We start from the raw sequence: 24,607 nt of genomic DNA on the forward strand, positions 1-24,607 counted from the left end.
AGATGGGCTTTGGGTCTTGACCTCCAGCCCCCCGTGCAATAACTTTCGAAACTCGCCTGAAAGGCCAACCATGAGCTCGTATGACCATCTGCACCACTTATCATGTGTGCATGCCAGGGGAACCCAATGCCTACTATCTCGGTTGTCATACGATATGGGCAGTAAACCGATTACTTCGTACCATTCTCTGACAATACCGTCCCTCCGCCTTGCCTATTTACACGTTCTGATGTTGCGGCTAGATTTAAAACGGCCCACCTAAAAGCGACATTGATCTCCTCACTTGGGAAATGTGAGGACATCTTTCATAGTCAACTTTTAAACTTCTGCGTCCTCATGGATGGCCCAGTGTGGCAAGATCCCGCCAGCATCCAACCTGATATGCGCGGCGTGGTATGTAGCTGCGAACTCCAGCTGAGAGCGAGTTAGCAGACGCACGTGAGCTTTCTCCGAAGACCTTGTGTTCTCATCTGGCAGCGTGGCCTGCATCCATCTAATCGTTCTATAGGCTCGGGCTAATATATCATAACTCACAAGGCGTCTGACCACTGAAATCGAAATCGAAGGGAAATAAATGCATGGCGGGTCCGAACCTACCTTTTCATCGTACATATTCGAAGAAAGCATAGGGCGGGACAATCTTGCTACGATACTTCAACGAATCTCCTGCCCAAGCGCAGAGTATTCTATGCAAGGAGCCTGAAAGTCACCCGGTCTGAGGCCGCTAAGTACTCGTAATTAGATCAAATATTGTAAGTGGAGAGAATATACCCCTACTGCCTGAGCATAGTCCACTTCCGGTACAGGTCATATCTCCGTTGGTGTAGACCTAGTGTCTACAACATCCAGCTAATGGTGAACATGATAAATCAGTAGGGCGTTTTAGCTACTGGGGCAGCCAATCTCGTGCTGAACGGTTACTGAACCGGTAGTACAAAGATGTCATGTTGACAGACAGTATCAGAAGCATTATGGCGCTGTGTAGCATCGGAAAGCATCTGTTGCACGAAATTACGCCAATCAGCAAGCCATCCCTTTTGCTGACTGGTTACACATTACCCCAAAGCCTCGACATGGCATATCATGCAGGCGTGATGGGTTCAAAAGGGCGTCACATTGTAAGGCCGAATTGTAATTACCTGAGGCATCCATCGCCAAATACATAGATGGAAGCCGCTTTGACCAGTAGGGACTCGCCTTAAAAACGCGAAAAAGAAAACTACGATGCTCGAGCCTCTACTGAAGTTTCTAAGGACGTGGTGTCTTCGTATTGTACAGTTGAAATGATGTTCTTTGCAAGAAACACTTTCAGTAGACGTTAGGGTGGGATATTCCCTATTGGCTTGCTTTCAGTCCGCCTCGTTTAAGCCCATGATATCGATGTTACTCTTTGAGGACTAGAGTCTTTGTACTGCAAGCGGGTGATATAGAAATGCATCAAAACACGTCCCTATGTGTACCAAGGGATGACTCTAACACGAGGGCGTGGATGCTGCAGTCTACTTGGACACCTATCATCAGTCTCGATGATGACCATGGATGTCACCTCTTGCTAAAAATTTGTTCCTTAATATGGCCGCCTGAACGTTCAGGACTTATTGAGCTCCTTTATCATACTCGTGTCAGCGCTTACTCTCATTGCACTAATCTTCGTCTGGTAGCTAGCTCCTGAACTGAATACCAGTCACAGCCGGCTTTGTGAATGGCTATATGATCATTCAGGAATCCTGTGATTTGACACTGAAATTAGGTCAAAGATTTATAGTCATCCAACTAGAGGCAAATTGATCTATCTGTGTCTACTGCATGCGGTCATCACAGTAGTTGCCTTATCTATCATTTTATCCATGTGCTTACAGCATCATTCGCTCATAAATGATGATAGCAACTTACACAGGTAGATGGAACACAGTCCCGACTACTCGCTAATGTGGGGTAAGAGGACCTTGATGGGCTATGGTGTCTCAACCCCAGTGGCTAATTCCTCGAGTCTTCCTGCTGTAGTATGCCTCTGACTCACTTGAATAGATAAATTGGCTCAACCAGCTCAACTGCTCGATTTTAGGCCTCGAGAGAATGGGGAGAGAGCGTTGACAGCACAGATGCCGAGTTGGACCCCGGAGTCGCTTAATCCCGTGGGTGAGATTGGAGTCCATGGTGGGGCACCGTGGGTCTGGACTGGAAGAGGTTCATTTGTCTATCAGTGAAGCCAGCCAGGTCAAGGCTCAAGCGGTCAATTGCAATCCGTATTTGACTAGTCTTTTCTTTCTCCCCTCGGCCTGCCTCCCCATCACCTCTGCCCCTTTGTCAACTTCCTAAATAATCCTAAATCATCAGGTAACTGTGCATTTTGGCCGGTATATCCTCCCATATAACACTCTACGTTGTAAATAGCAACAATCGGACACAATGGTGCGATTACACAAACCCCCACGATACGTTCTCGCCAGTATATTATGCTCGTGCGGGGGGCTGCTATTTGGGTAAGAGCCTGGCTGTCACCCAGTCACCTTGTCTTGTACAACATTGACGGCAGTTTATAGGATGGACACTGGTATCATTGGTCCCGTAACAGTCATGGATAGCTTCGTTTCACGGTTCGGTAGCGAATCTTCCGCCATCCACGGGTTGATCGTATCCTCTATCTTGATCCCGGCCGCAGTTTCTTCGTTCTTTGCGGGGTACTTGGCGGACAAACTAGGCAGACCCAAGGGTATCAGCATCGGTGTCCTCATCTTTGGGATTGGAGCAGCTCTGGAGGCGGCAGCTGTCCACATTGCAATGTTCGTCATCGGACGTTGCATTGAGGGTATAGGCGAAGGCTTATATCTGGGCACGCTTGTAGTGTATGTGGCAAATCTGCCAATAGGGGTGCTTCGTGTCTCGATTTCTGACACAAAAGCAGCTACATCTGCGAGATATCTCCTCCACGGGTTAGGGGCGCCTTGACGACCGGTCCCCAGTTGCTGATCACCATGGGATTGACGATCGGATTCTTTACCTGCTACGGTACTTCTCGCCTGGATTCCTCTTTCTCATGGCGCACGCCGTTCATAATTTTGGCTTGTCTCGCATTCACCTTCTCTGCGGCTTCCTTCCTGTGGTTGACTCCCTCGCCAAGATGGTTGACACTTCACGGCCGCAAATCGGAAGCTACTGCAGTTTGGGATTACCTCGGTGTTAGCCAGGCGGAACGTGAGAAGGTTGAAATCGAACAGGACAGCGCCCAGATTATTGCGACCATCCCAAGCAGGGAACGTGCTCCATCCGTTTCACAAAGTCAGGACAGATCAATGAAGCACAAGCTGTTCGACCTATTTTCCAAAGATGTACGGACACGCACTGCCTTGGCTGTATTCCTCATGGGGATGCAGCAGCTCAGTGGAATTGATGGTGTGCTCTATGTAGGTTTTCCTGCCATGACTGTTGATCATATCTTACTGAGATTATCATAGTATGCCCCTTTGCTCTTCGAGCAAGCAGGACTAGCCTCTTCAGACGCAAGTTTCTTCGCCTCTGGCATCTCTGCAATCGTTATTTTCACCGTAACCATCCCCGCGCTCATCTGGGCGGACAAGTGGGGCCGGCGACACAGCATCATCTATGGCGGCATCGGGCTCAGCGTCACAATGTTCTTGATTGGAGGACTTTATGCAGGAAATGCCGTACATAGCTCGACTGGCGCAGGCCGGTGGGTGGTTATTGTCTGCATCTATATCTTTGCAGTCATTTACTCTCTCAGTTGGGCAGTCGGCATCAAGATCTATGCAGCAGAGATCCAACCGCAGAGGACTCGCGCATCGGCAACCAGTTTGGCACATGGCAGCAATTGGGCCACCAATTTCCTGGTGGCACTGACAACACCAATTCTGCTGTCGAAAAGCAGCTTCGGGGCATACTTCCTCTTTGGTGGGTGTGCTCTGATCACAGCTTGTATCTGCGCATTCTTCATGCCCGAAACTAAGGGACGGTCACTGGACGAGATCGAGGAGGCATTCAAGTCCAAGTCATTAGGGTCAAAGACCTTATTGAAGGCTTTGTGTCCCATTACAAGGTCAGCTTCGTGAGGCGGAAGTGAAGAGGAAGTAGAAAGATTCCTTCAGAATATGATGTTCCATGAACATGTCAGACTCCGGACAGGAATAGTTACTTTGCAGCCATGGCTGATAAGATAAGACCCATCTTCCAACCATATCCGGTTAGAAGAAGCATTTGTAAGCTAGAGAGCAATCTAACTGTTCTAGGATAGCTCTTTATTACCTAAGCGCTATTCTGCCGAATTGGAATTTAGCCCGGATATTTCCCCTCGCTGATAAAGAAGAAATTGTGCCGTCACCCCAGGATGCCGTGAAATTGCCCTACACGTTGACATCGGCACACGGCAGTATCTAATTCCTCTTGGTGGAGACCATCCTCGTCTGAATCGCGATGCCGCCTCGTAGGAGAGCGCCGATCTCTGCGGCCAACTTGCGATCTGCGCAACCTTCAGAGGCAAGTATCATTATGTTCCGCATCGTCCTCGGCGGACCGCTATGCTAACGGCTCTCGATAACTTAGGCCGCAGCATCTTCGAAGGCAGGAGCCACGGATTCTTCTTCGAAACGCCGACGCCCCTCTCAAACCACGCAGCCTTCCAAACCCGAACAGCCGCCGCCGCCACCAAGTGCCGAGGAACAACAGCAGGAGCCGACAGAGGAGCATTCGCACTCGGCATACCGTCACCGCGATCCATTCGATGCGCTGCTGCAGCCCTTCTACTACAACAAGTCTCTCACTGATCCAATCAACACTGCGAAGGACAAATGGAACCTCCTGCCGGCGTTCCTCAAGGTCAAAGGATTGGTGAAACAGCACATTGACTCGTACAACTATCTCGTCGAAGTCCAGTTAAAGAAGATCGTTGAATCCAGCTCCACCATTCGCAGCGATGTTGACCACACCTTTTACATTAAGTTTACCAACATCTACCTTGGTTTCCCGCGCCGTGCGGATGAGCCGCAGGATGCCCGGGCGGACTTTACGTATTCGACCGTATCCCCGCAAGAGTGTCGTTTGCGTGATACGACGTACGCGGCCCCCATCCAGGTTGATTTCGAGTATGTTCGTGGTCGTCAAAGGGTCATGAGGAAGGGTGTTGCCATTGGCCGAATGCCGGTTATGCTTCGGAGTTCCAAATGTGTGTTGGCCAACAAGACGCCGGCGGAGATGACCGTGTTGAACGAGTGTCCTTTGGATCCCGGTGGTTACTTCATTGTGAACGGAACGGAAAAGGTCATTCTTGTTCAGGAACAGTTGAGCAAGAACAGAATTATCGTGGAAACAGACCCTAAGAAGGAGATCGTGCAGGCGTCCGTTACCAGGTGAGAAGTCATGCGATTCCGGTTGGAGGACTATTATTCTGATATTTGCGTACAGTTCCTCCAACGAGCGAAAGTCGAAGAGTTATATCGTCCTGAAGAAGGATAAGCTCTACGTGAAACACAACGTGCTTAGCGAGGATATTCCCATTGTCATCCTCCTCAAGGCGATGGGCATTCACACAGACAAGGAGATGCTGCTACTCGTCGCGGGTGTCGACAAGGTCTACCAGGAGGATTTCGCGATCAACTTCGAAGAAGCGATCAATTTGGGCATCTACACGCAGCAACAGGCCCTGGATTGGATCGGTTCACGAATTAAAATCAACCGCAAGCAGTCGCCGACCTACCGCCGTACCCATGTCCAGGAAGCTGTCGAGGCCATCGCTTCAGTCATCATTTCTCACATCGAAGTGAAGAACATGAACTTCCGGCCCAAGGCTGTCTACGTTGCGCACATGGCGCGTCGTGTCCTCATGGCCAAGAATGATGCCACCCTGGTTGATGACCGCGATTACCTCGGAAACAAGCGTCTGGAATTGGCCGGCCAACTGCTGGCTTTGCTTTTTGAGGATCTGTTCAAGAAATTCTGCTTCGATATCAAGATGAACATTGACAAGGTCCTGAACAAGCGCAACCGTGCGGAGGCTTTCGATGCATACAGTGTCATCACCATGCACAGCAACCACATCACACAGGGTATGAACCGTGCTATCTCGACAGGAAATTGGAGTCTGAAGCGTTTCCGCATGGAACGTGCTGGTGTGACACACGTGCTTAGTCGCCTGAGTTATATTGCGGCGCTGGGTATGATGACGCGTATTAGCAGTCAGTTTGAGAAGACGAGAAAAGTCAGTGGTCCTCGTGCATTGCAGCCATCACAGTTTGGTATGCTTTGTCCAGCAGATACTCCGGAAGGTGAGGCCTGTGGTCTCGTCAAGAACTTGGCACTGATGACCCACATCACCACCAACGACGAAGAGGGCCCCATCAGAAACTTGATCTTCATGCTGGGCGCCGAAGACATCCAGACCGTCGGCGGAAAGGAGCTCTATGGACCCGGATGTTACACCATCTCGATCAACGGTACCCCAACCGCGCTCACTCGTCGGCCGAAATATTTCCTTGACGCGTTCCGCCGATTGCGTCGGATGGGTCGGATTTCCGAGTTTGTCAGCATTTACATCAATCATCACCAACGCGCTGTCCACATTGCAACCGACGATGGCCGTATTTGTAGACCTCTTATCGTGGTCGAGAACGGCAAGTCTCGTGTCAATACTCAGCACCTCGAGAAGTTGCGGGATGGCACGATGGAGTTCGATGACTTCCTTGCCCAAGGGTTGGTCGAGTACCTGGACGTCAACGAAGAAAACGACTCGTTGATTGCGATCTACGAGAAAGATATCACCGATACGACAACTCACCTGGAGATCGAGCCGTTCACGGTTCTCGGTGCCGTCGCCGGTCTGATTCCTTACCCTCACCACAACCAGTCGCCCCGTAACACTTACCAGTGTGCCATGGGTAAACAAGCTATTGGCGCGATTGCCTCCAACCAGTTCCTACGTATCGATTCGATTCTGTATCTCATGGTGTACCCTCAGAAGCCCATGGTCAAGTCCCGCACGATCGAGCTGGTCAAGTATGATCAGCTTCCTGCCGGACAGAACGCCATTGTTGCCGTCATGAGCTACTCCGGGTACGATATTGAGGATGCCCTGGTGTTGAACAAAGGATCGGTCGACCGTGGCTTCGGACGGTGCCAGGTATTCCGCAAGTACGTCACCAACCTCAAGAGTTACTCCAACGGCACCAAGGACCGGTTGAGCGGACCGCAGTACGAGAACGATGCGCCGATCCGGAAGCATGCTCTCCTGGAGAGCGATGGTCTCGCTGCAGTTGGTGAGCAGGTCAATGCCGGCGAAGTCTACATCAACAAGTCTACCCCTGACCAGTCGATGGCCTCTGGTTTCCCGAGCTCCGACGCTGGTCGGCCGGTGTCGTACATGCCGACGCCCATGACCTATAAGCTCCCCGACCCTGCCTACATCGACAAGGTCATGGTCTCCGTGACCGAGAATGAGAACCAGCTTGTCAAGGTTCTCACTCGTCAAACGCGCCGTCCCGAAGTGGGCGACAAATTCTCGTCGCGTCACGGACAGAAGGGTGTCGTCGGAATTATCGCCGACCAGATGGACATGCCTTTTACCGACATGGGAATCAACCCCGACATCATCATGAACCCCCACGGTTTCCCGTCTCGAATGACCGTCGGAAAGATGCTGGAGCTTGTCGCCGGTAAGGCCGGTGTGTTGGCCGGCCAGCACGGCTATGGAACCTGTTTCGGCGGCAGTCCCGTCCAGGAAATGTCCCAGATCCTCATCGACAACGGCTTCAGCTACGGTGGCAAAGACTACCTCACGTCCGGCATCACGGGTGAAGCCCTGCCCTTCTACGTCTTCACCGGCCCCATCTACTACCAGAAACTGAAGCACATGGTCCAGGATAAGATGCACTCGCGTGCGCGCGGTCCCCGCGCCATCCTCACCCGTCAGCCGACCGAAGGTCGTTCGCGTGACGGTGGTCTCCGTCTGGGAGAGATGGAACGTGATTGTCTGATTGCCTACGGTACCAGTCAGCTGCTCCTGGAGCGACTGATGATCTCCTCGGATCGACACGAGATCGACGTCTGCGAGCAGTGCGGTTTCATGGGCTACCTGAACTGGTGTCAGCGCTGCAAGTCGTCCCGGAGTGTCGTCAAGATGGCGATCCCGTATGCGGCGAAGCTTCTCATCCAGGAGTTGATGAGTATGAACGTGACGGCGCGCCTGAAGCTTGATGACGAGTTTCCTGAACTGAAGGGCCGGTGATCATCTGTCGGTGTATGGGCGAAGAGCAATGAATATGTGAAATGGCAACAAATCCTTACAGGTCGGATGAGAGAAAAGTTGGGCGTTCCCAGGGTCTTGTTTGATGTACATATCGGTTTGCATGCATAGCGCTCGGCGATCCGGTCGACTTTTGCTATACTATCTTCTTTATCAACTCTATCAACCTGTATCAGATTGGTCTACTTGTCGTTGCCCGAGAAGCCCGATTTTTCAATCCTGCTCCTACGCCAGGTGATGCATTGAGCCTGACTGGCTGAGGATTGGCACTAGTCACATAGGTCGGTAGCTCATCTGAACGGAATGTAGCAGCGGTTGTTCCTATCCAGTAGCGAACAGGATCAAAATTCGGGATGATACTAAGTAACCAGTTCTTCTATATCTTCTGGGAATGTGGGCCTCCCATCTGATATCAACGTAAGCAACTCCAATACTTGTTTGATGACTGATTGGCTTATGCTTTAACTGAAGTACTAGATCTATCTTTTTCCCGAGTAAAAGTACACAACATATTCCTAACTAAGAAAGCACCGACACCTCCTACCCTTCCCCCACAGATCCCACGAATCCTCTACCACCCCGCCATACCACTCCCATCACCATCACCATCCCACCTCACTCAGTCACACCCCTCCCCTCCACCACCTCCCTCACCACACGCCAATACCTCTCCTCATCGCCCCTCATATGCGCGACATGCTTCGAGCCCACAAACCTCTCCCTCCGCACGACCTCCAGCCCCAACTCCCCCTTCAACCCCTCCGCCTCCCGCGCATGCTCCTCCACATCCCTCCAATCCACCAACCCATCTTCCTTCGAATACACATAACATCTCCTCCCCAACCTCCCATCCTTACCACTAATACCACCCACTAAACCCCCCTCATTAACCCTCCTCCTCCCCAACCTCACCGCATCCTCCACCCCCAACACCCAAAACCCCCCAAACATAACCCCCAACAACACCCCCAGCACGACCTGCCCGAGCACCCGAAGGAGGAAATTCGCCGGCAGGATGAAGGAAAATGCCCGGAAGGCTCCCGCGAGGGTAGGCTTGCCGGGGGCACTGTCGATGATCATGGAGGAGATGGGGAGGGGGTGGCCGGTGGTGTGTTTGTAGGCGGAGAGGAGGGTGGTGGTGGTGAAGATGCCGCCGTTGGAGAAGAGGTGGATGTGGATGGTGGTGGTGTTTTCTTTGTTCTCGGCTTGGGGTTGGGGCTGGGATTGGGGTTGGATGAGGAGGTAGTCGACGGCAGGTTGGAGGAGACGTTGTTGGGTGGTGGGGGACGGGGGGAAGAGGAAGTCGCGGGTCGTGCTGTGCAGGGTGAGGATGCGGGCGCTGGGATAGAGGGTTTGGTAGCGTTGGATGTATTTGGTCAGGGCGCGCGGGGGCGCGTTCATCCAGAAGGCGAGGAGGATGGTGTGGGGGGTTGGTGTGGTGGTGGTTGTGGGTGGTGTGGTGGTGGTGAGGGGGGCGTAGGTGTAGATTGTTGGGGAGAGTTTGGTGAGTTTGGAAACGGTGGTGGTCTCTTGGTTGGTGGTGGTGGTGGTGGTTGGGGATGACATGGTGATGGTGGTGTGGACTAGACCAGTGCAGTAGTAGAAGTAGAAGTAGGAGAAGTAGAAGTTGTGTTGTTTTGCGGATGAACAGATGCAGATGGATAGAGTGGGATTGGAGGTGGAAGACCAGGTATTTATGTGTTCGTGGCTGGCATAAGCCTCAAGGTAAGCTCAAGTCATTGCATGGAGCGCTAACATTCATTATCTACTGGGACGGAACGGTTCCTGGGGTGTATCTCCAAGCCCGTCCACATCGCCGTGGAGCCTCTAGTGCCGCTAGTGCTACGACCGTTTCCCGGCCACCAGGATCGGCTAGGACATGGCTCAGACGGGAGGACCTATCATGTCGGGTTGGCATTGGATATGGATCAAGCCAGATGATTGAATCAGCCTCGTTAACGCCTGTCCCCGCTATGCTCTAAATTCCCCATCCTGCGGTGTCATGTTGCTTCTATAACCCATCTGAAGACATATTAAACCGTATGGGCCGCTGTCAGATAGGCCCTTGAGCTGCGAGTCCCTCGCGTGGCTTGCGCTCTCATTCGCTAGTCAGCGTCCTTTCAGCCTTCGCCATCATCGGCTTAGGTAGGGGTCGCGGAGCCACTGGTGTCTTTCTTCTTGCCTCGAAGCGTCTGACCCGCCCCTTGGAAGCGAGGCTTGTCGCCCTCCACGACTTGTCCACTCTCATCGCGCTTTTTCACCGGCTTGATTGCATATCCAAAGAACAGTTGGTTGGCCGGCAGTCGCAGAGGCTGGGGTCCGTTCGCCTTTCGCACGGGAGGGGGATGCTGAGGGTTCGTAGTTCCCGGGGTCGGAGTAGATGCCTTCGGAGTAGGTGTTTTGCTTCCTTTCTTAGCGTTCAGACGCTGACCGCCCGTGAGGAAGTTCGATGACACGGCCCGGGCGCCAGTGGCAGCGTCAGTTGACTCCGGAGCAATGGCAGCATAATTAATCGCCTGCGCCATGGTACCGTGGGGATGAAGGAGCCCGCCAGCTGGCAGTTTTCCACTGATCCCGCTGCGAGGCGTGCTGGTGCCACTGGGGCGTTGGGGTTCTTCGTAGCCCACCGGGGGTGCGAAGTCGACTTCCAAATCGGTTTCGAGGACGGAGATGGCATTTGTGTTGTTGGATGGTTTGGTTTCCAGCACTGCCATCTCGTAAACCTGGTCATTGTAGGCAAATGTGAAGACATCGCCCTTGGTGAGACAGGAGAAGTTCCGGAAAGCATTCTCCAAGACGGCCTTTGGGTCGCTTATGTCGAGGAACGAGGTGGATTGTGCTTGGATCTTGATGAATTGACCGGGGGGCAGGTCAGTCGACTTGACCTGCACGAGATCGCCGGGTTCCAGAAGGAGAGTCTGCATGAGCTGTGGGGAGAACAACCTGTCAGTACACTATATGACATCTTGAGTGGCAAGACCTTACCCAGAAAGGCAGATAGATCTTCCCCTCTTCCGCGATGAATTCCAACACACCGGCGTGTGTCAACCTCTCTCGCGCCCCGTTGTGAAGCTCGAACAGCATCGGATACGTAATATGGAGTCGGGTTAGCTTGTCCAGAGCGCTGGGTGGCATGATGACTTTGCCGCCGTGGTTAACGTTTTCTCGCTCGGGGCCGGGCATCATGGCGACGGGATAGCAGCGGTAGTATTCATCGAAGCGACGAGTAGCTCCATGACGAAACATAGAGCCACCCATGACTCCGTTCATGGGATCGTCGTCCCAGTAGCCAGACCGGAACTGCGATGGTCAGCATATCTCAAGCGATGTACACGGCGGAGCCTAAGCGGGGAACGCACCATGATCGACTTGGAGTGGTGGCCTCTGGACTTCGTAGATAGAACCGACAAGCTTGGTAGTCGATCGATACCGTCTGGGTCTAGATCTGAGTGAGTGATATGCAATCCGCTTGTATGGCGAGAAAGCAGGCGAGCTTGGGAGAGAGCTGAGCTGGAGGTCAGGAACGGTCGGAGCGATCAGATTGCGGCGGCAGGTAACGACAGTGACGCAAGAGCCTCCGCGTGATTTTCCGAGCCGACCCCAGACAGCTCGGATCCTCCTCCTCTCCTGCAAAGCCCAAGATCTGGCGACGTCCGATGCAGGTGACTGGAAACAGCTTGGATACTCCTCAATAGCCTGGGTTTACCGCGCAGACTCATGTCCGCTTCTCAACCGCGCCCCAAGCGGGCTGGTGAAGACTTCACCCGCACCCACCACCTCGAAGATGACGACCCCGATGGTGCTTCCTCCAAGAAGCCTCGCTTTGACCTACGGAATCCTTCCGCGCTCGCCCCCGATGCGCTGGAAGACGACGCAGTTCTAGACGCAGACGAGATCGGGCGGCGTGGGCAACAAGTCCGCCGCAAAGCCGTCAACCTTGATGGTTACGACTCGGACAGTGAAAATGAAGGGTTTTCGGCGCGCATCGAGGCCAAGTCAAAAGCGAGCAAAGAGAAGCACGACGCTGACGATGACGATATGTTTGCCGAGCTACAGGAGGATTTTGGTGCCGAAGATATCGATGCTGATGAAGCCCTGCGGGAAAACAAGAAAATGGTGCGATTCCTACGAGATGACGAGATTGAGGGACAAGTCGCTTCGTCTAAAGGTGGCGGCACTGTGCGCGCTGATCTCAGGCAAGGCGGCGACGCCGATAATGATGATGAAGAGAGTGAAAGTGATGTGGGGGATGAGGAGCGTGCAAGACTTGACGAGGGGTTGGACGAAGAGCTGGGCGCTGGGGCAAAGAAAAAGCACGCGCCGGTGCTAGACGCTTTCAATATGCGCACGGAACAGGAGGAGGGCAGGTTCGATGACCAGGGGAACTACGTAAGGAAAGCAGCAGATCCGGATGCAGTCTATGACAGCTGGCTGGAGGGCGTGTCCAAGAAAGATATTCGTCGCGCCAAGGAGGCCGCCGAAAAGCGGGAGGAAGAAAGGAAGGAGAAGGACAGGCAAAATGACAGTGTACTGACCGGGGACGCCTTGAAGATCATTATCACTCACCTAGAACGAGGTGAGACGGTCTTAGAAGCACTAGCACGGATTGGCAAGGGAGCCCCGAGGAAACCGAAATGGCAGGCGAATCGCAACAAGAATCGGAAGAAGCAAGCTGAATCGGCGGCCGAGGATACCGAAATGACCGAAGAGGATCCCAAGGCAGTAGCTCGAAAGCAAGCCATCGATGCCATCACAGGTGCGGCCGATATCCTCATGACGAGAGGGCAGGCGGAGATCTACGATACCGAGCGGGAGATGCTCACCAGGCAATATCGTCGCGAGACCGGCGAGAACTGGGTTGATCCCCCTTCAGAGGATTCAGGACCGAATGAAGCAGCTCCTGCGATGTGGGAATTCCGTTGGTCTGACGCTCGTGACGGAGGTATCATACATGGGCCATATGACAGCGCGACAATGGAGTCATGGAAGAATGCGGGCTACTTCGGCGAAGGGGTCGAGTTTCGAAGAACGACAGACCCCGGCCAGTGGGGGAGCGAAGCAACATTCACATGACGATCATCCGGAGTACAGCAGGCGGCTATACGTGTATACTAGCATCTACAAATACCACGTTGGGAAACATCAATCGCATCATTATCATTCGAGCCTAGGCTCTTTCTTCAAAGTGAGACCCAAATATCGCAGCACCCACAACAGGTGAGTTTTGAACAAGCGCCAGTATTATCATACATCAAGCAATCCATTTGGTAAACAAAAACCGAATAATGTGAAGAGAAACGGACGGTCGTTCCCGCAGGCCTCGTACTCCATTCCGCCTCTGCTGCCAGGACGATACCGTCTGATGGCAGATGCCTTTTACCGCACCAGGATCCTTCAGGAGCCCATGGGTGGATTAGACTATGACAGCTCCATCATGTCTCCGTTCGTAGGCGCAGAGAAGCTGACGGTGCCTTGATCGCCGATAAAGCGCTGTTCGTAGTCGTTGACGAAGTTAACGCTGCGTGCGGGGTCGTAGAACAATTTGTAGCTGCGCTGGACGTCGTCAATGCTGACCTCCTTCGCCTTACGCTTCTGGCTGAGCAGATGAGAGGTGGTGATGATGTTGCTGGCATAGCGAAGGTTAGACTCCTGGCCAATCTTCGTGAGCAATGCCAGAGCGTCTGGAGAAAGGTCGATTTCTTCCTCCTGAGCGCGAATCGCCAGAATCTGCCGGATCTCATCGGCAGAGTAGGGCTGTGTGCTGACAATCACCACCCGGTCGAGGAAATCCAGAGGCAGGCCGTGCGGCGAGCTGTATGTTGTGCCCCGAATCCGGGCGTGGCCGCGATTGCTAGCCATGATGACGATGGGTGCAAGCTCCGCCTCCAGAGCGCGATTGATATAAGAGAAACACTCAATGTCAAGCATGTGCACTTCATCAATGAAAAGGACGCCCGGAATAATTTCGGCCTTTCCTTCTTCCTTCCATTCCGCAACCTTGGTGTTAATCTGATCCCTCACTTCACTTCTGATTTCGCCGGTATCGCCGGAGAAGAGGGCCAGGAATCCTTGTGACCGCGAGTTGATAACGTCAATCTCGTGAAGACTCACAGTGTGTACGATTTCCTTGCGAACCTGGAGTTCACCCTCCGGGCATTGCACAAATTTGGTATCGGCTCCCATCGCATCATAGTCGCGGGACCGAGCGTAAGAGCGTCCCAACTTGGTGATCTTTCCCGAGGACTTGTCAATGGAAATAATGTCTCCAGCCATCACTCGCTCCTTGGTCATCGAATCGATCATTTTGGTTCCCATGTCGTAGATCGTCTCCATATCGGTCGTCTTGATGGTGAGCTTGCCTTGTTTGTTTCCCTAGCAGCAGAGTAAAGTCAGAAGCGTTCACCATGAGCAGCGCATCCACATGATCACTTACACCAGTAACACTCCGATCGATCTGGATCTCGACCACTTCACCCTCGATGATCTCACTCTCTTCCTTGATCCGAACGCCGATCGATTTCCGGAAGGCTTGTGTGAGCGCTTCCGTCTTCGACATCTCCATGGAGAAGATCTCCGAGGAAGCAAGCATTGTGAAAGGAACATCCGACCCGAGAGACTGCGCCATACCCATGGCGATTGCCGTTTTACCTGTGCTGGGGGGACCGGCAATCAACAAGGCGCGGCCGGCGATTTTGCCCTCCTTGACCATCTGTAAAATCACCGCGGCAGCCTTTCGCGCCTTCTCTTGGCCCACCAGCCCCTGCGAGGAAGCTCTGGGCTGGAGAGTGTCGGCATCGACCCCGAGTCCCCGAATGTGCGAATGGGCAGCGATGAGGTTCAGGCCCCGGAGCTCCTTGGTCTCCGCGACGGTAGAAATTGGCTGTCGGGGGGGGGTCAGCGGTGAAACCACGACGCATTCCATCAGGTCCAACTTACAACAGCCATCGCGACGACTTGCAAATTATGAAAGCTTGGTCAGTTCGGGCAAGCAGCAAGTAGATCAGCAGGAGCAGCCAAAATGGAATGATGGCCTGCCTGGGAGAGAGCGGATTGATTGCAGATCAAGGCGAAAGAGCTGCTGGCCGCGAAGCCGCCCGAGTGGCCGCCCGGCAGAATGGACGCTTCTCCTCTTTTCTGCCCCTGGCGCTTGGCGCGTTTTTTGGCTGCTGCGCCGTTTGTCGCTCGTTTACTCGATTCATATTCACTATCTGGAGCATAGATGAGAGTGATATACATCGCTACCCTCACTGCAATCCCCATATTCCCTGTTACCCGGTCGATGCTGCCATCGCATCGTCCGTGGCTGCATATTGCTTTGCATTCCCCCACGGGCGACAGGTCAATGGAGGCAATTTCCCTTTCGGGCCTGTCTCAATCACTTTTACCTTTCCTCCATCGTGTATTTTGTCTCACCTCGACCTTTCCTTGCCCCTCTTGACAGTTCTTCTTGAACTACTTAATTTACGTTACGCAAGGCACATGGGATGTTGTCAAATAACTGGATTTCACCGCCTAACCCACTGAAATTGTGACATCGTGAGATGGATCCAGACGCCGGTACTACGCGCGACCCCCGTCTCGCCAGTCGCTCGTCCAGACCGCCCCTGAACCGACAGTTCTCCCTCAACACCATCTCGACAGGCTCGCCGATTCGCTTCAGATCGGGCTCTCAACCGTCTGGGAACGTCTCGCCAGTTGACATCCAGAATGCCACGACCGATCAATTTATACGCGGGGTCTCCGATTTGGTACAGGCAGCCGTAATCGCCGCCAACAGTCAGTCCGAGAAGGAGAGGCTTCAGAAGCGGAGGGAGACGACAGAGAACCTTCTAAAGAAAGCCAAATCCCATGCCAGCTTCCCTTCTACCGCTGCCTTTTTCCAGCAATCGCAGAAGGAGGAAGATGTTGATCTCACCCGGGTGGACGATGCCCTCAAAAAACATGCCGCCCACTACAAGCAGCTGGAGAATGCTCTACGAGCCAAATTCAGTTCCATCATCTCTCTGGATACTCCCAGAAATGAAGACAGGCTCAATCAATTGCAACGCGATCTACAATATGCGAGAAACGGCATGGGCAATACTCAGAGCGAAATTGCGAAGCTTCGCGATTACAATATCAACCTGGAAAGCAAGATGAAGGCTATCCAAGATAAAATGAGCGCGCTCGACAAAACCGCAACAAGCCATGCGAGCACACTCAGCACGCATACCAGACTCACCAAAGAGACCTCTGAGCGTATTACTAAGATAACTTCGGAGTTGGAGACTGCGTCTGTCGCTAAGGAGACACAAAACGAGTCGGCCGTGCTCAAGATGCATATTGACGAGTTAAGGACACAGGCTTCAGACTTGGGCGTGAAAATCGAGTCTCTGCAGCAGTCCCAGCGGGAATCGGCTGGGCAGTTTGATAAGCTCACTACGAGCATAGATGATTATCGGAAGCAGCATGACACTCAGAGTAGTGAAAACACCCGATCTCTAGCGGCGCTTAACGCGCGTTTAAGTTCGGTCGAACAGAAGAGGATGCAACCCTCTCCACCTGCGGAGGGCACGACTACTGTCCCGTCAGTCATCTTCAAAGAACTGGAATCACGACTACACAAGCTGGAAAGCGATTTCTCTGGGCAGTATAAGCCTGACCCAACGTTGGGGACCCAAGTTCAAGAGATGAAGGATCGGCATTATGAAATGCAAAAAATTCAGGAGATGAAGGATGACCTTCAATGCTCTCAGATGGAGGATTTGAAAAGAGTATGGGAAACGGGTGCCCGGGAATTGGAGAAGATCCAGGCCAATCATGCGCGACTCAAAGAGGAGATGAAGGGCTTGAGCCAAAACCAAACGAATTCCGCTATGGTTCAGGAGCAGATCGCTGGACTTTCGACCGGTCTCCGCAACACACAACATGTAGTTGACACTGTGAAGGTCGGGCTGCAATCCTTCGAAGCAAGGTACAACAGTCTCTCAACGGATGCCATTGTCAAGAACATGGTTGTGGCCATGCAAGAGATGTACCCCTCGACAACGCAGTTGACGGAGCAGATCTCCATCATGAAGGGCTGGTTTGAACGAGAGGTACCCGCCATGAAAGCGGCAGTGAATCGCCTGCATTATGATTGCCTGAGCCTGCGGGAAGATCTACAGAAAGAAACGGCTTTGCGCGTGGAGGAAGTGGCCCGCTTAAGAAGAGATCACACGAATTTGACACAGTCCCTCGCCCCTGTGTGGGAGCGGCTCACAGCACAGAGTCAGAATCGGTGGCTCACCGCAGATGATTTGCGACAACTACACGGTGACCTGCACTCTTTGGAGGCCAAATTGAATGAGCATACGAGCAAAGTTGACGGATACATGACGTCAAGAATTGAAGAAGAGAAATCACTAGTCCAGAACCTGAACCTTGACCGGGCTGATTTGCACAGGCAGGTCAAAGCCCTAGCTGACGAACAAGTGGCCCTGGCGAAGCGAATATCTGGTGCTCGAAAGGACGATGATCTGCAGGGTCGAGTCAGCGCCTTAGCTGATAAGCAAGAAGATCTAGTGGAAAAAATCACTCGTTTGCAGAACGACAACTGGCGAAATCAATTTCAAGTTCTCTCTGACGAGCAGAAAGACTTGGCGAAAAGATTTTCCGATTCCCAGAAAGGTAACTTGCCAGGTCGAGTCAAGGCCCTGGCAGACGAGCAGCAAACGCTGGCAAAATCATTCTCCTCTTTCCAAAAAGATGAATTGCGAACAGAGGTCAAAGCTTTGGCCGATGAGCAGCAGGCACTGGTGAAAAGATTCATCAATTCTCAGAGGAATGAAGATCTACATGGACAGCTCAAATCCCTAGCTGGAAAGCTAGAGATCCTCACGGCAAGATTTTCCGAGTACCAGAAAGAGAATCTGCAGGATCAAGTCAAAGCTTTAGCTGAGAAGCAGGGAATCTTAGCAGAGAGATTCGCCGAATCCCAAAAAAGCAACCTGCAGAGTCAAGTCAAAGCCGTACTTGATGAACAGAAAACCTTGGTCGAGAGATTTGCCGATGCTCGGAAGGATCACAACCAACTTAAAGCTCTTGTTGAGGCGCAAGATAATCTGGTAAAGATGTTGTCTGGGGCCCAAGCAAGTAACGACAGCGATTTGAAAAAGTTACGGTCTTGCCCAGATGAACTCAAGTCAATGCTTGATCGTGTTTGTCAGCTAGAAGACGCCGCTCTGGACAAGTATCAGGGCTTGCTTGAAAAGAATAGGCTGCTCGAAGACTCCACGTCAAAAAACCATAAGTCGTTGGAGCAAAGCCTCGATGACCTGTGGCGGACTGTTGAGCGCCGTGAACCTCCACGACAAACTGAAGCACCGCTTCCCCAACCCGACAACACCAGCATATTAAAGTGTGAGGATGAGGAGAATGCGCAGGAAGAGGAAGTCAAGCAAATAATGAGCATAGCCGAAACAACCCCAGGGCCTGCTCAATCGCAGAAAAAGAGAAAGCGAACGCGTCCTAATACCTTATCTGACGAAGAACGTTCGAGTTTATCCCGACATGGATCCCCGAAATCCAATGCTCTGGCCTCCCCGGTGGGAACGGACGCAACGCCATCAACCGACAACAGAAAAAACCGCAACAAGAGAAAAAAGAAGAATCGGAGGGGCCAGGCCGGAGAACACAGGATGCAGCCGACAGGCCCAATAATTGTTGACTAAGGGGGTAAGGCTTACCCCGGGAAACCGGCTTTTTGGAGCCCTTGGCATTACGAGGTTACGAATGTTATGAATCCATCGCTAGTCAAAAGTTGGATTTCTGCTGGATATCCATGTGTTGCAAATGCTTATTTACTTTTCTTCTTCTGCCTTGTGGTTTCAGGTGACACGATCCCGGGCCTTTTTCTGTTTGATACTATCCAAAAGTTTTGCACATATGCAATAATGTACATGCTCGGTGTCCTGTATCTATGTCTGTATGCGCGTTCATTATAGTAAAGCACTACGGAGCATCCTGAAGGAACTTGACCACCGCTAGAAGAGCAACTCGTCAGTAAACCATCATCTCATATCAACCCTCACGAACCAGAGCAAATACAACCCACCTTGTCTAAAAGCCTCGGGGTTCTCCGAGATCAACCAATGCCCAGCCTCGACATCCGCTATTTGAGCATTCGGGAAGAACTTCTTAATCGCCGGCACCGTTTCATCGCTCACGTACTTACTCTTCGTGCCCCGAACAAACAGCGTAGGTCCCTCATACGAGACAGCGCCCGGTTCCCGGTACGGGAAATCAGACATCGCAGACATAGAATTACCCAGAACCGCGAGCGGAACGCGGAATTTCATCGTCTGGTCCTCTTGCGAACGGACCAAATTGGTGAGGAGAAATTGGCGGATGGGCAGAGACTACATGGGACATGTTATGACTAGCCCAGGGAGAACACAGACTACTTACCTCCTCATAGCCCTTCAGGATCTCATCAGCCTCGGACTGCTTCGTCACGTTCGCAGCTTCGATATGCTGCATGCCACGAACGTAGAGGCCGAAATCACTCTTCAAGGGAGCATTGACGGGGGCGTTGTCGACGGGGACAAGAGCTGAGACGAGCTTGGGTGAGTCGAGGGCGACGGTCATGGCGGCTTTGGCGCCCCTGTGTGGGGTTAATCCGATGCATGAGAGTTGGATGGAATGACGTACATTGAATGGCCGATCAAGACACACTTGTCCAGCTTCAATTGCTGGAGGAACTTGACGACGTCTTCGGCCATGGCGGTGTAGTTGTGTTCTTCGGAGTGGAAGGACTGGCCATGGTTTCGAAGATCCTGGGCGGAAATGGATGTCAATTGATGTGCTTGAGACTGAATTCGAATACTCCTTGGATCAATCACACACCAGCGTGAAGATCTCACGGTTGAGATCACGTGCCAACGCTCTAGGGAGCGGTTAATTTCTGGATTCAATCCACGCGGGGGTTTCTCTAGAGGACTGAATAGAAGAATTGACAGGACACGCACTTGCTAATACCCCGATTGTTCTGCTTAGAGCCGAACAGCCCATGCAGAAAGATGATGGGACTCTGAGTGACTTCCGCTTTCTCCGGGCCAAAGACCTGGTAGGACAGGTCGGCGCGGAGGCCTCGTGTTGTGGAGAAGAGGCGCACGCCGGAGGTGCTGCGGAGGGTTGCACGGATTGGAAGCATGGTCTCTAGGGCCTGGAATGAGGTTATCTGGTACAAGTAGTACAACTTAAAGGTTGGGTCGCGGGCCTTATCTTGAGTTTGGTTTATTTAAGCATCGAGGATCAGCGATTGGGGTAATGACTAAGCAGTGGTTTTGCCGTTGTCCCGTCGGCTTAATGGGATTCTCCTGCTTTATCCGGGGGCTTGGCTGACAGGGATATAGAGGAGGGGATTTGTTTAGTGCTTGTGTCGGATGTTTTGCTCTGAGGGGTTGTTGTCGGAAGCGTTACGAAAGATGTGGCCTGACAGCTCTTGAATAGACAACAAAAGGGCAAGGTGATGTGGAGAAGAGTACAGTACATGGGCTAAATATATACAGACCATCTCTAGGAAAACCATTGACAGGAATCCCCCAAATATAGCCCAGTAATTTGTGAACAAGCAATGAAAGGTCACTGGGAGAGATGTAGAGAAGATACCCACTAAATAGGTTAAGCAAATACAGGCCACTCCTACAAGAGTCATCGACAGGATCACCACAGGTATACTGACTTAGCAACCTGTGATTAACTAAGCAACAGGACAGAATCCATAGCAAGAGCATAAGCATTGAGCACATGTGGTGTCCAGAACTTTTCAAATCGTTTATGGTCCTTCACATCACCGTTGCCCTCTCCCCCACGTTCTTACACCCAACCACACAGATCATTGTATATATACTGAATTCACATAGTCCAATATCGTAAATCGTCTATTCTCCGGAGCTTCATCGAAGTAAATGTATATACAAGACATAGATATCGTCGTCAAATCCACAATGAAACCCCCGCGTGGTTCTAAGGTTGGTACACGAATGTTTCACGTTTAGGCGTCCAAAAGAGGGGGAACCTTCTCCACCAGGTATTCGACAATGGCGTCAGGGCCGCGCTCGACCTGGAGACCCTCGGGGATAGCGTGCAGCTTGATGTCGGGCTTGATCGACCGAGCGATGGAGTGGATCTCGTTGGCTTGCTCCGCGGTCCACATGGAGGCACTGAACTGCAGAGGAGGTTAGACACAAGTCGTTGAGACAGTAGTCACATTACCCCGCAATGGAAGGTAGCCGTGATTCTGAAAGGAGGACGTACCAGGACATCGGGCAGGTGCTGCTGCACCTTGGGCTCGACTTCCTCGATCTCTGTGCGCGTTCCGTTAGTACCACCCGATACACAGATTCACAGCCATATTTTGGAGTAGACCACATACTCTCGCAGTTATCAACGTGGACGATGGTGTAACGGTCCTTGAGGGCTTCGACCATCCGTCCGATGAGGCGCTTGGCTCTCTCGGGGGCGGTGTTGACCGTGACGAGGGTGAAAGGTCCCTTGGGGGCAGACATTGTAACAGATTTTGCAGCGAAGATGCTGGACAATTCGAAACGAGCGTTGTGACTGCGGAGCTGTTGCTTTTAAACGGAGAACATGCGATCTCGCAGTTCAACCGGCACGAGCTGCCGCGGGCGACATCCCCACGTTTACGTGGGGAAGTGGGCTGTTTAGCGTTCTCGCCGCCGGCCTTCGTCCGAGGCTCGGAGATGGCAGGTTGAACTCTGAAGGTATGGAGGGGAAGACAGGAACGGATCGGTTCCCACCGGCAAGTGACAATGGCGGTGCCCCTCCCACTTTCCCCCACCCCGCGCCGGAGAGCTGGCCGGCCACCAGAAATGCACCCCGCGACGATATCGGGGTAGAAATAGCCCGTGGACGGACTTCAAAAGGAGCTCCTCTCAATTGACCCCGTGCACAGCTTTGAAATCCGGTTATTCATCGGTTTACGTCCCCCTCTACCAAACACATCATGTCTAAAGTCGCTTCCACCTTTTCGCGTACGTGTCCACGACCTTGCCGCTGCCGCTGTTGCTAACGCAAACCAGGCCTTGTGCGCTTCATCCCCAAGTCGAACCCTTCCAAGGTCCTGATCGGTGAGCCCGTCGATGCCTCGGTAGACGTTGGATTGGCTGTTTACCAGGGCAAGGATGTCGCTGTGCGCCCCTTCTCTGGAAACTCCGTCCTCAGCCCTGGCCAGAAGACCGACGCGACCGAGACCATTGAGCGCATTCTTTCGCCTCTGGCGCAAACCGAAGTTGGATCGATCAGATGCATTGGATTGAACGTGAGCTCGCCTGCCCACAGTATCAACGTATTCTTTTCACTAGAGACCTAACCGAAGGCGCACAGTATGTATCGCACGCTGCGGAGATGAAGCTCGATATTCCCGATGTTCCCACTCTCTTCATGAAGCCCTCGACTGCTCTCTCAGACCCCTGGCCCGCCCCTACCGTTCTGCCCAAGCTTACGCAGGTCGATAACACGGGCGACTATGAGTCGGAGATGGTCATCGTGATCGGCCGCGATGCGAAGGATGTTAGCGAGGCTGATGCTCTGGACTACGTACTCGGATACACGGCCGCCAACGATGTCTCTAGCCGGACCTACCAGATGAACCAGAGCCAATGGTGCTTTTCCAAGGGATTTGATACCTCCTGCCCTAACGGTATGCACCCTCTGTCCTCAACCCTCATATCATGTGCTGACGAATGACTTCAGGCCCCGTCCTTGTCTCTGCTGCCCAGGTCCCCGATGCCAGCAAGTTCCACATTCGCGGATCAAAGAACGGAAAGGTCCTTCAGGACTGCCCCCTGACGTATGAACCATGCCCATCCCTCATCTGACATCACGAACCAGAACTGACCAGCAATGCGACACAGTGACCTGATCTTCAGCGTGCCCAAGCTTGTCAGCTTCCTGTCTCAGGGAACCACCCTGCCTGCCGGCACCATCATCTTGACCGGTACTCCCCCGGGTGTTGGCGCTGCGAAGAACCCCAAGGAGTTCCTCAAGCACGGCGACGAGTTCGCCATCGAGCTGCAGCCACACGTCGGTACCTTGATCACGAAGGTGGAGAACCAGGCATGAACATGATATTGGCGGGATTTACGGACTGTGATGAGACATACACTGCATGAGGCAAGAATAGCATAGAGCTGTATATACTACACGGGATACCAATGAACAGGTTCATTGATCCAACACTTACTCCGTACTCACATACGTAACCTGCAAGCCACCCATAAGCCAGCTGACAAGTCCAAACCAATGATGCAAGGAGACATCACATTGTCGCAATGCTCCGGCCTCCGAAGATCAGACTGAAAGAGGGGAGGCAGCACCCACACCCACACCCCACGCTGACTCAGGTCCCCACAAACCAACCTGCCTTAGTGCCTTAACAGTAGTGCCTAGCGCGTAGCTGCGTACATATGCAACGCCAACTGCAACCGCAAGCAGCGCCAGTCGAAAATCAAATCGACATCACTTCAAGTCCAACACCAACACCAATTCAAGAAAGACGGACCAAAAAGCTTACTAACAACAAACCAAACACCCGTATCCCATCCCAGCCATGTAACATTTATCCCCATCCCATCCTATCCCATTCCCCCTCCCAGCCAACCTGGATAAACGAAACCGAAAAATCCCACCGCCCCTGACTCGACACAACCGACCGTTCCATCCCAAATTGCCGATCCCAGAAACCCAAATCAGTCGATACCTGCATACGGGTAAAAAACTTATCCTGGACGGAATAGATCTACTCCGGTAATGCCGAGCGAGTGACGTGACGCAACGCAGTGCCGCGAACCGGGAAACTCTCGTGCGTGCGTGCTTAGTTAGTTACTAAACTTCCGGGAGGAACCTTCGATGAAAGGCTTACTTGGGCGAGGTGTGCCATGCTAGTAGTGGCTATGTGTGGTGTAACGCGCTGTCATCCTTATCATTGCCTACATAGTTATATTTTGGAACGATTACTGTTTGTATAGGACTTCCAAATTGCATTAATGGTTCTCAGGATCTGTAGTATGAATAATATCCAACCCGGAGAAAGAAGGAACCCGGTACTTCAGCCGTAATCCTTCCCGAGCCAGTTCATTTCGGGCGGCCGATCGGGCAGCCGCCGTCCCAGCACTAGACAATGTAAGCGTGGTCTGACACTTCGCTTTCCCGATGGTTTGATGATATCGGATGGTATGGGCCCTGTCCGGCTTGTCGGGGGTAATCGTTGGCACCGGACGGTGTCTCCATTCGCATGGAATAATTAAATTTTCTTCCCTACTGAATCGCGGTGGAGTGAGTATATAACTCCTAGGGCCTGGCAGGGATAAAGTCTTT

At 52.5% G+C, this 24,607-nt stretch overlaps 11 protein-coding genes across 11 annotated transcripts; 6 read left to right on the forward strand and 5 right to left on the reverse strand.

Moving 5' to 3' along the window:
* The first annotated feature begins 2,219 nt into the window (after positions 1-2,219).
* On the forward strand, positions 2,220-4,129 carry BO80DRAFT_378818 (putative MFS sugar transporter). The gene is made up of 4 exons (XM_025716752.1): positions 2,220-2,483; positions 2,544-2,846; positions 2,906-3,404; positions 3,456-4,129. The coding sequence occupies exons 1-4, from the start codon at positions 2,410-2,412 to the stop codon at positions 4,065-4,067; spliced, it is 1,488 nt and encodes a 495-aa protein (XP_025576727.1). The 5' UTR covers positions 2,220-2,409; the 3' UTR covers positions 4,068-4,129.
* A 203-nt stretch (positions 4,130-4,332) lies between these two features.
* BO80DRAFT_378822 (DNA-directed RNA polymerase III core subunit RET1) lies at positions 4,333-8,555 on the forward strand. The gene is made up of 3 exons (XM_025716753.1): positions 4,333-4,491; positions 4,558-5,360; positions 5,416-8,555. Exons 1-3 carry the CDS (start codon positions 4,429-4,431, stop codon positions 8,228-8,230), a joined length of 3,681 nt encoding a protein of 1,226 aa, XP_025576728.1. The 5' UTR covers positions 4,333-4,428; the 3' UTR covers positions 8,231-8,555.
* A 341-nt stretch (positions 8,556-8,896) lies between these two features.
* Positions 8,897-9,676, reverse strand: BO80DRAFT_317548 (TMEM53 family protein; the record flags this gene model as incomplete). The annotated part of the gene is made up of 1 exon (XM_025715086.1): positions 8,897-9,676. A coding segment is annotated over one exon (780 nt), but the record flags the coding sequence as incomplete, so codon positions are not given.
* A 425-nt stretch (positions 9,677-10,101) lies between these two features.
* On the reverse strand, positions 10,102-11,872 carry BO80DRAFT_34043 (polyubiquitin-binding protein UFD1). The gene is made up of 3 exons (XM_025715202.1): positions 11,608-11,872; positions 11,234-11,548; positions 10,102-11,175 (listed from the first exon to the last, which is right to left on the reverse strand). Exons 1-3 carry the CDS (start codon positions 11,608-11,610, stop codon positions 10,390-10,392), a joined length of 1,104 nt encoding a protein of 367 aa, XP_025576730.1. The 5' UTR covers positions 11,611-11,872; the 3' UTR covers positions 10,102-10,389.
* Positions 11,873-11,965: 93 nt separating this feature from the next.
* On the forward strand, positions 11,966-13,321 carry BO80DRAFT_463622 (uncharacterized protein; the record flags this gene model as incomplete). Its single annotated transcript, XM_025722608.1, has 1 exon — positions 11,966-13,321. The coding sequence occupies one exon, from the start codon at positions 11,966-11,968 to the stop codon at positions 13,319-13,321; it is 1,356 nt and encodes a 451-aa protein (XP_025576731.1).
* A 55-nt stretch (positions 13,322-13,376) lies between these two features.
* Positions 13,377-15,315, reverse strand: rvb2 (RuvB family ATP-dependent DNA helicase reptin). The gene is made up of 3 exons (XM_025716754.1): positions 15,185-15,315; positions 14,682-15,128; positions 13,377-14,620 (listed from the first exon to the last, which is right to left on the reverse strand). The coding sequence occupies exons 1-3, from the start codon at positions 15,191-15,193 to the stop codon at positions 13,667-13,669; spliced, it is 1,410 nt and encodes a 469-aa protein (XP_025576732.1). The 5' UTR covers positions 15,194-15,315; the 3' UTR covers positions 13,377-13,666.
* Positions 15,316-15,648: 333 nt separating this feature from the next.
* BO80DRAFT_34098 (uncharacterized protein) lies at positions 15,649-19,235 on the forward strand. The gene has a single exon (XM_025715207.1). It carries the CDS (start codon positions 15,790-15,792, stop codon positions 18,937-18,939), a length of 3,150 nt encoding a protein of 1,049 aa, XP_025576733.1. The 5' UTR covers positions 15,649-15,789; the 3' UTR covers positions 18,940-19,235.
* BO80DRAFT_423837 (putative alpha/beta hydrolase) lies at positions 19,011-20,559 on the reverse strand. Its single transcript, XM_025719140.1, has 6 exons — positions 20,236-20,559; positions 20,114-20,153; positions 19,919-20,043; positions 19,676-19,871; positions 19,323-19,626; positions 19,011-19,251 (listed from the first exon to the last, which is right to left on the reverse strand). Exons 1-6 carry the CDS (start codon positions 20,418-20,420, stop codon positions 19,220-19,222), a joined length of 882 nt encoding a protein of 293 aa, XP_025576734.1. The 5' UTR covers positions 20,421-20,559; the 3' UTR covers positions 19,011-19,219.
* A 573-nt stretch (positions 20,560-21,132) lies between these two features.
* Positions 21,133-21,972, reverse strand: BO80DRAFT_423838 (uncharacterized protein). Its single transcript, XM_025719141.1, has 3 exons — positions 21,645-21,972; positions 21,527-21,576; positions 21,133-21,437 (listed from the first exon to the last, which is right to left on the reverse strand). Exons 1-3 carry the CDS (start codon positions 21,775-21,777, stop codon positions 21,264-21,266), a joined length of 357 nt encoding a protein of 118 aa, XP_025576735.1. The 5' UTR covers positions 21,778-21,972; the 3' UTR covers positions 21,133-21,263.
* Positions 21,973-22,073: 101 nt separating this feature from the next.
* On the forward strand, positions 22,074-23,439 carry BO80DRAFT_423839 (fumarylacetoacetate hydrolase family protein). Its single transcript, XM_025719142.1, has 5 exons — positions 22,074-22,263; positions 22,312-22,550; positions 22,616-22,931; positions 22,985-23,081; positions 23,146-23,439. Exons 1-5 carry the CDS (start codon positions 22,236-22,238, stop codon positions 23,351-23,353), a joined length of 888 nt encoding a protein of 295 aa, XP_025576736.1. The 5' UTR covers positions 22,074-22,235; the 3' UTR covers positions 23,354-23,439.
* A 167-nt stretch (positions 23,440-23,606) lies between these two features.
* On the forward strand, positions 23,607-23,949 carry BO80DRAFT_423840 (uncharacterized protein). The gene has a single exon (XM_025719143.1). It carries the CDS (start codon positions 23,698-23,700, stop codon positions 23,926-23,928), a length of 231 nt encoding a protein of 76 aa, XP_025576737.1. The 5' UTR covers positions 23,607-23,697; the 3' UTR covers positions 23,929-23,949.
* Positions 23,950-24,607: the final 658 nt, after the last annotated feature.

This window comes from Aspergillus ibericus (genome assembly GCF_003184845.1).
Source record: "Aspergillus ibericus CBS 121593 unplaced genomic scaffold BO80scaffold_13, whole genome shotgun sequence".
In the NCBI taxonomy this organism is placed as follows: Eukaryota; Fungi; Ascomycota; class Eurotiomycetes; order Eurotiales; family Aspergillaceae; genus Aspergillus; species Aspergillus ibericus.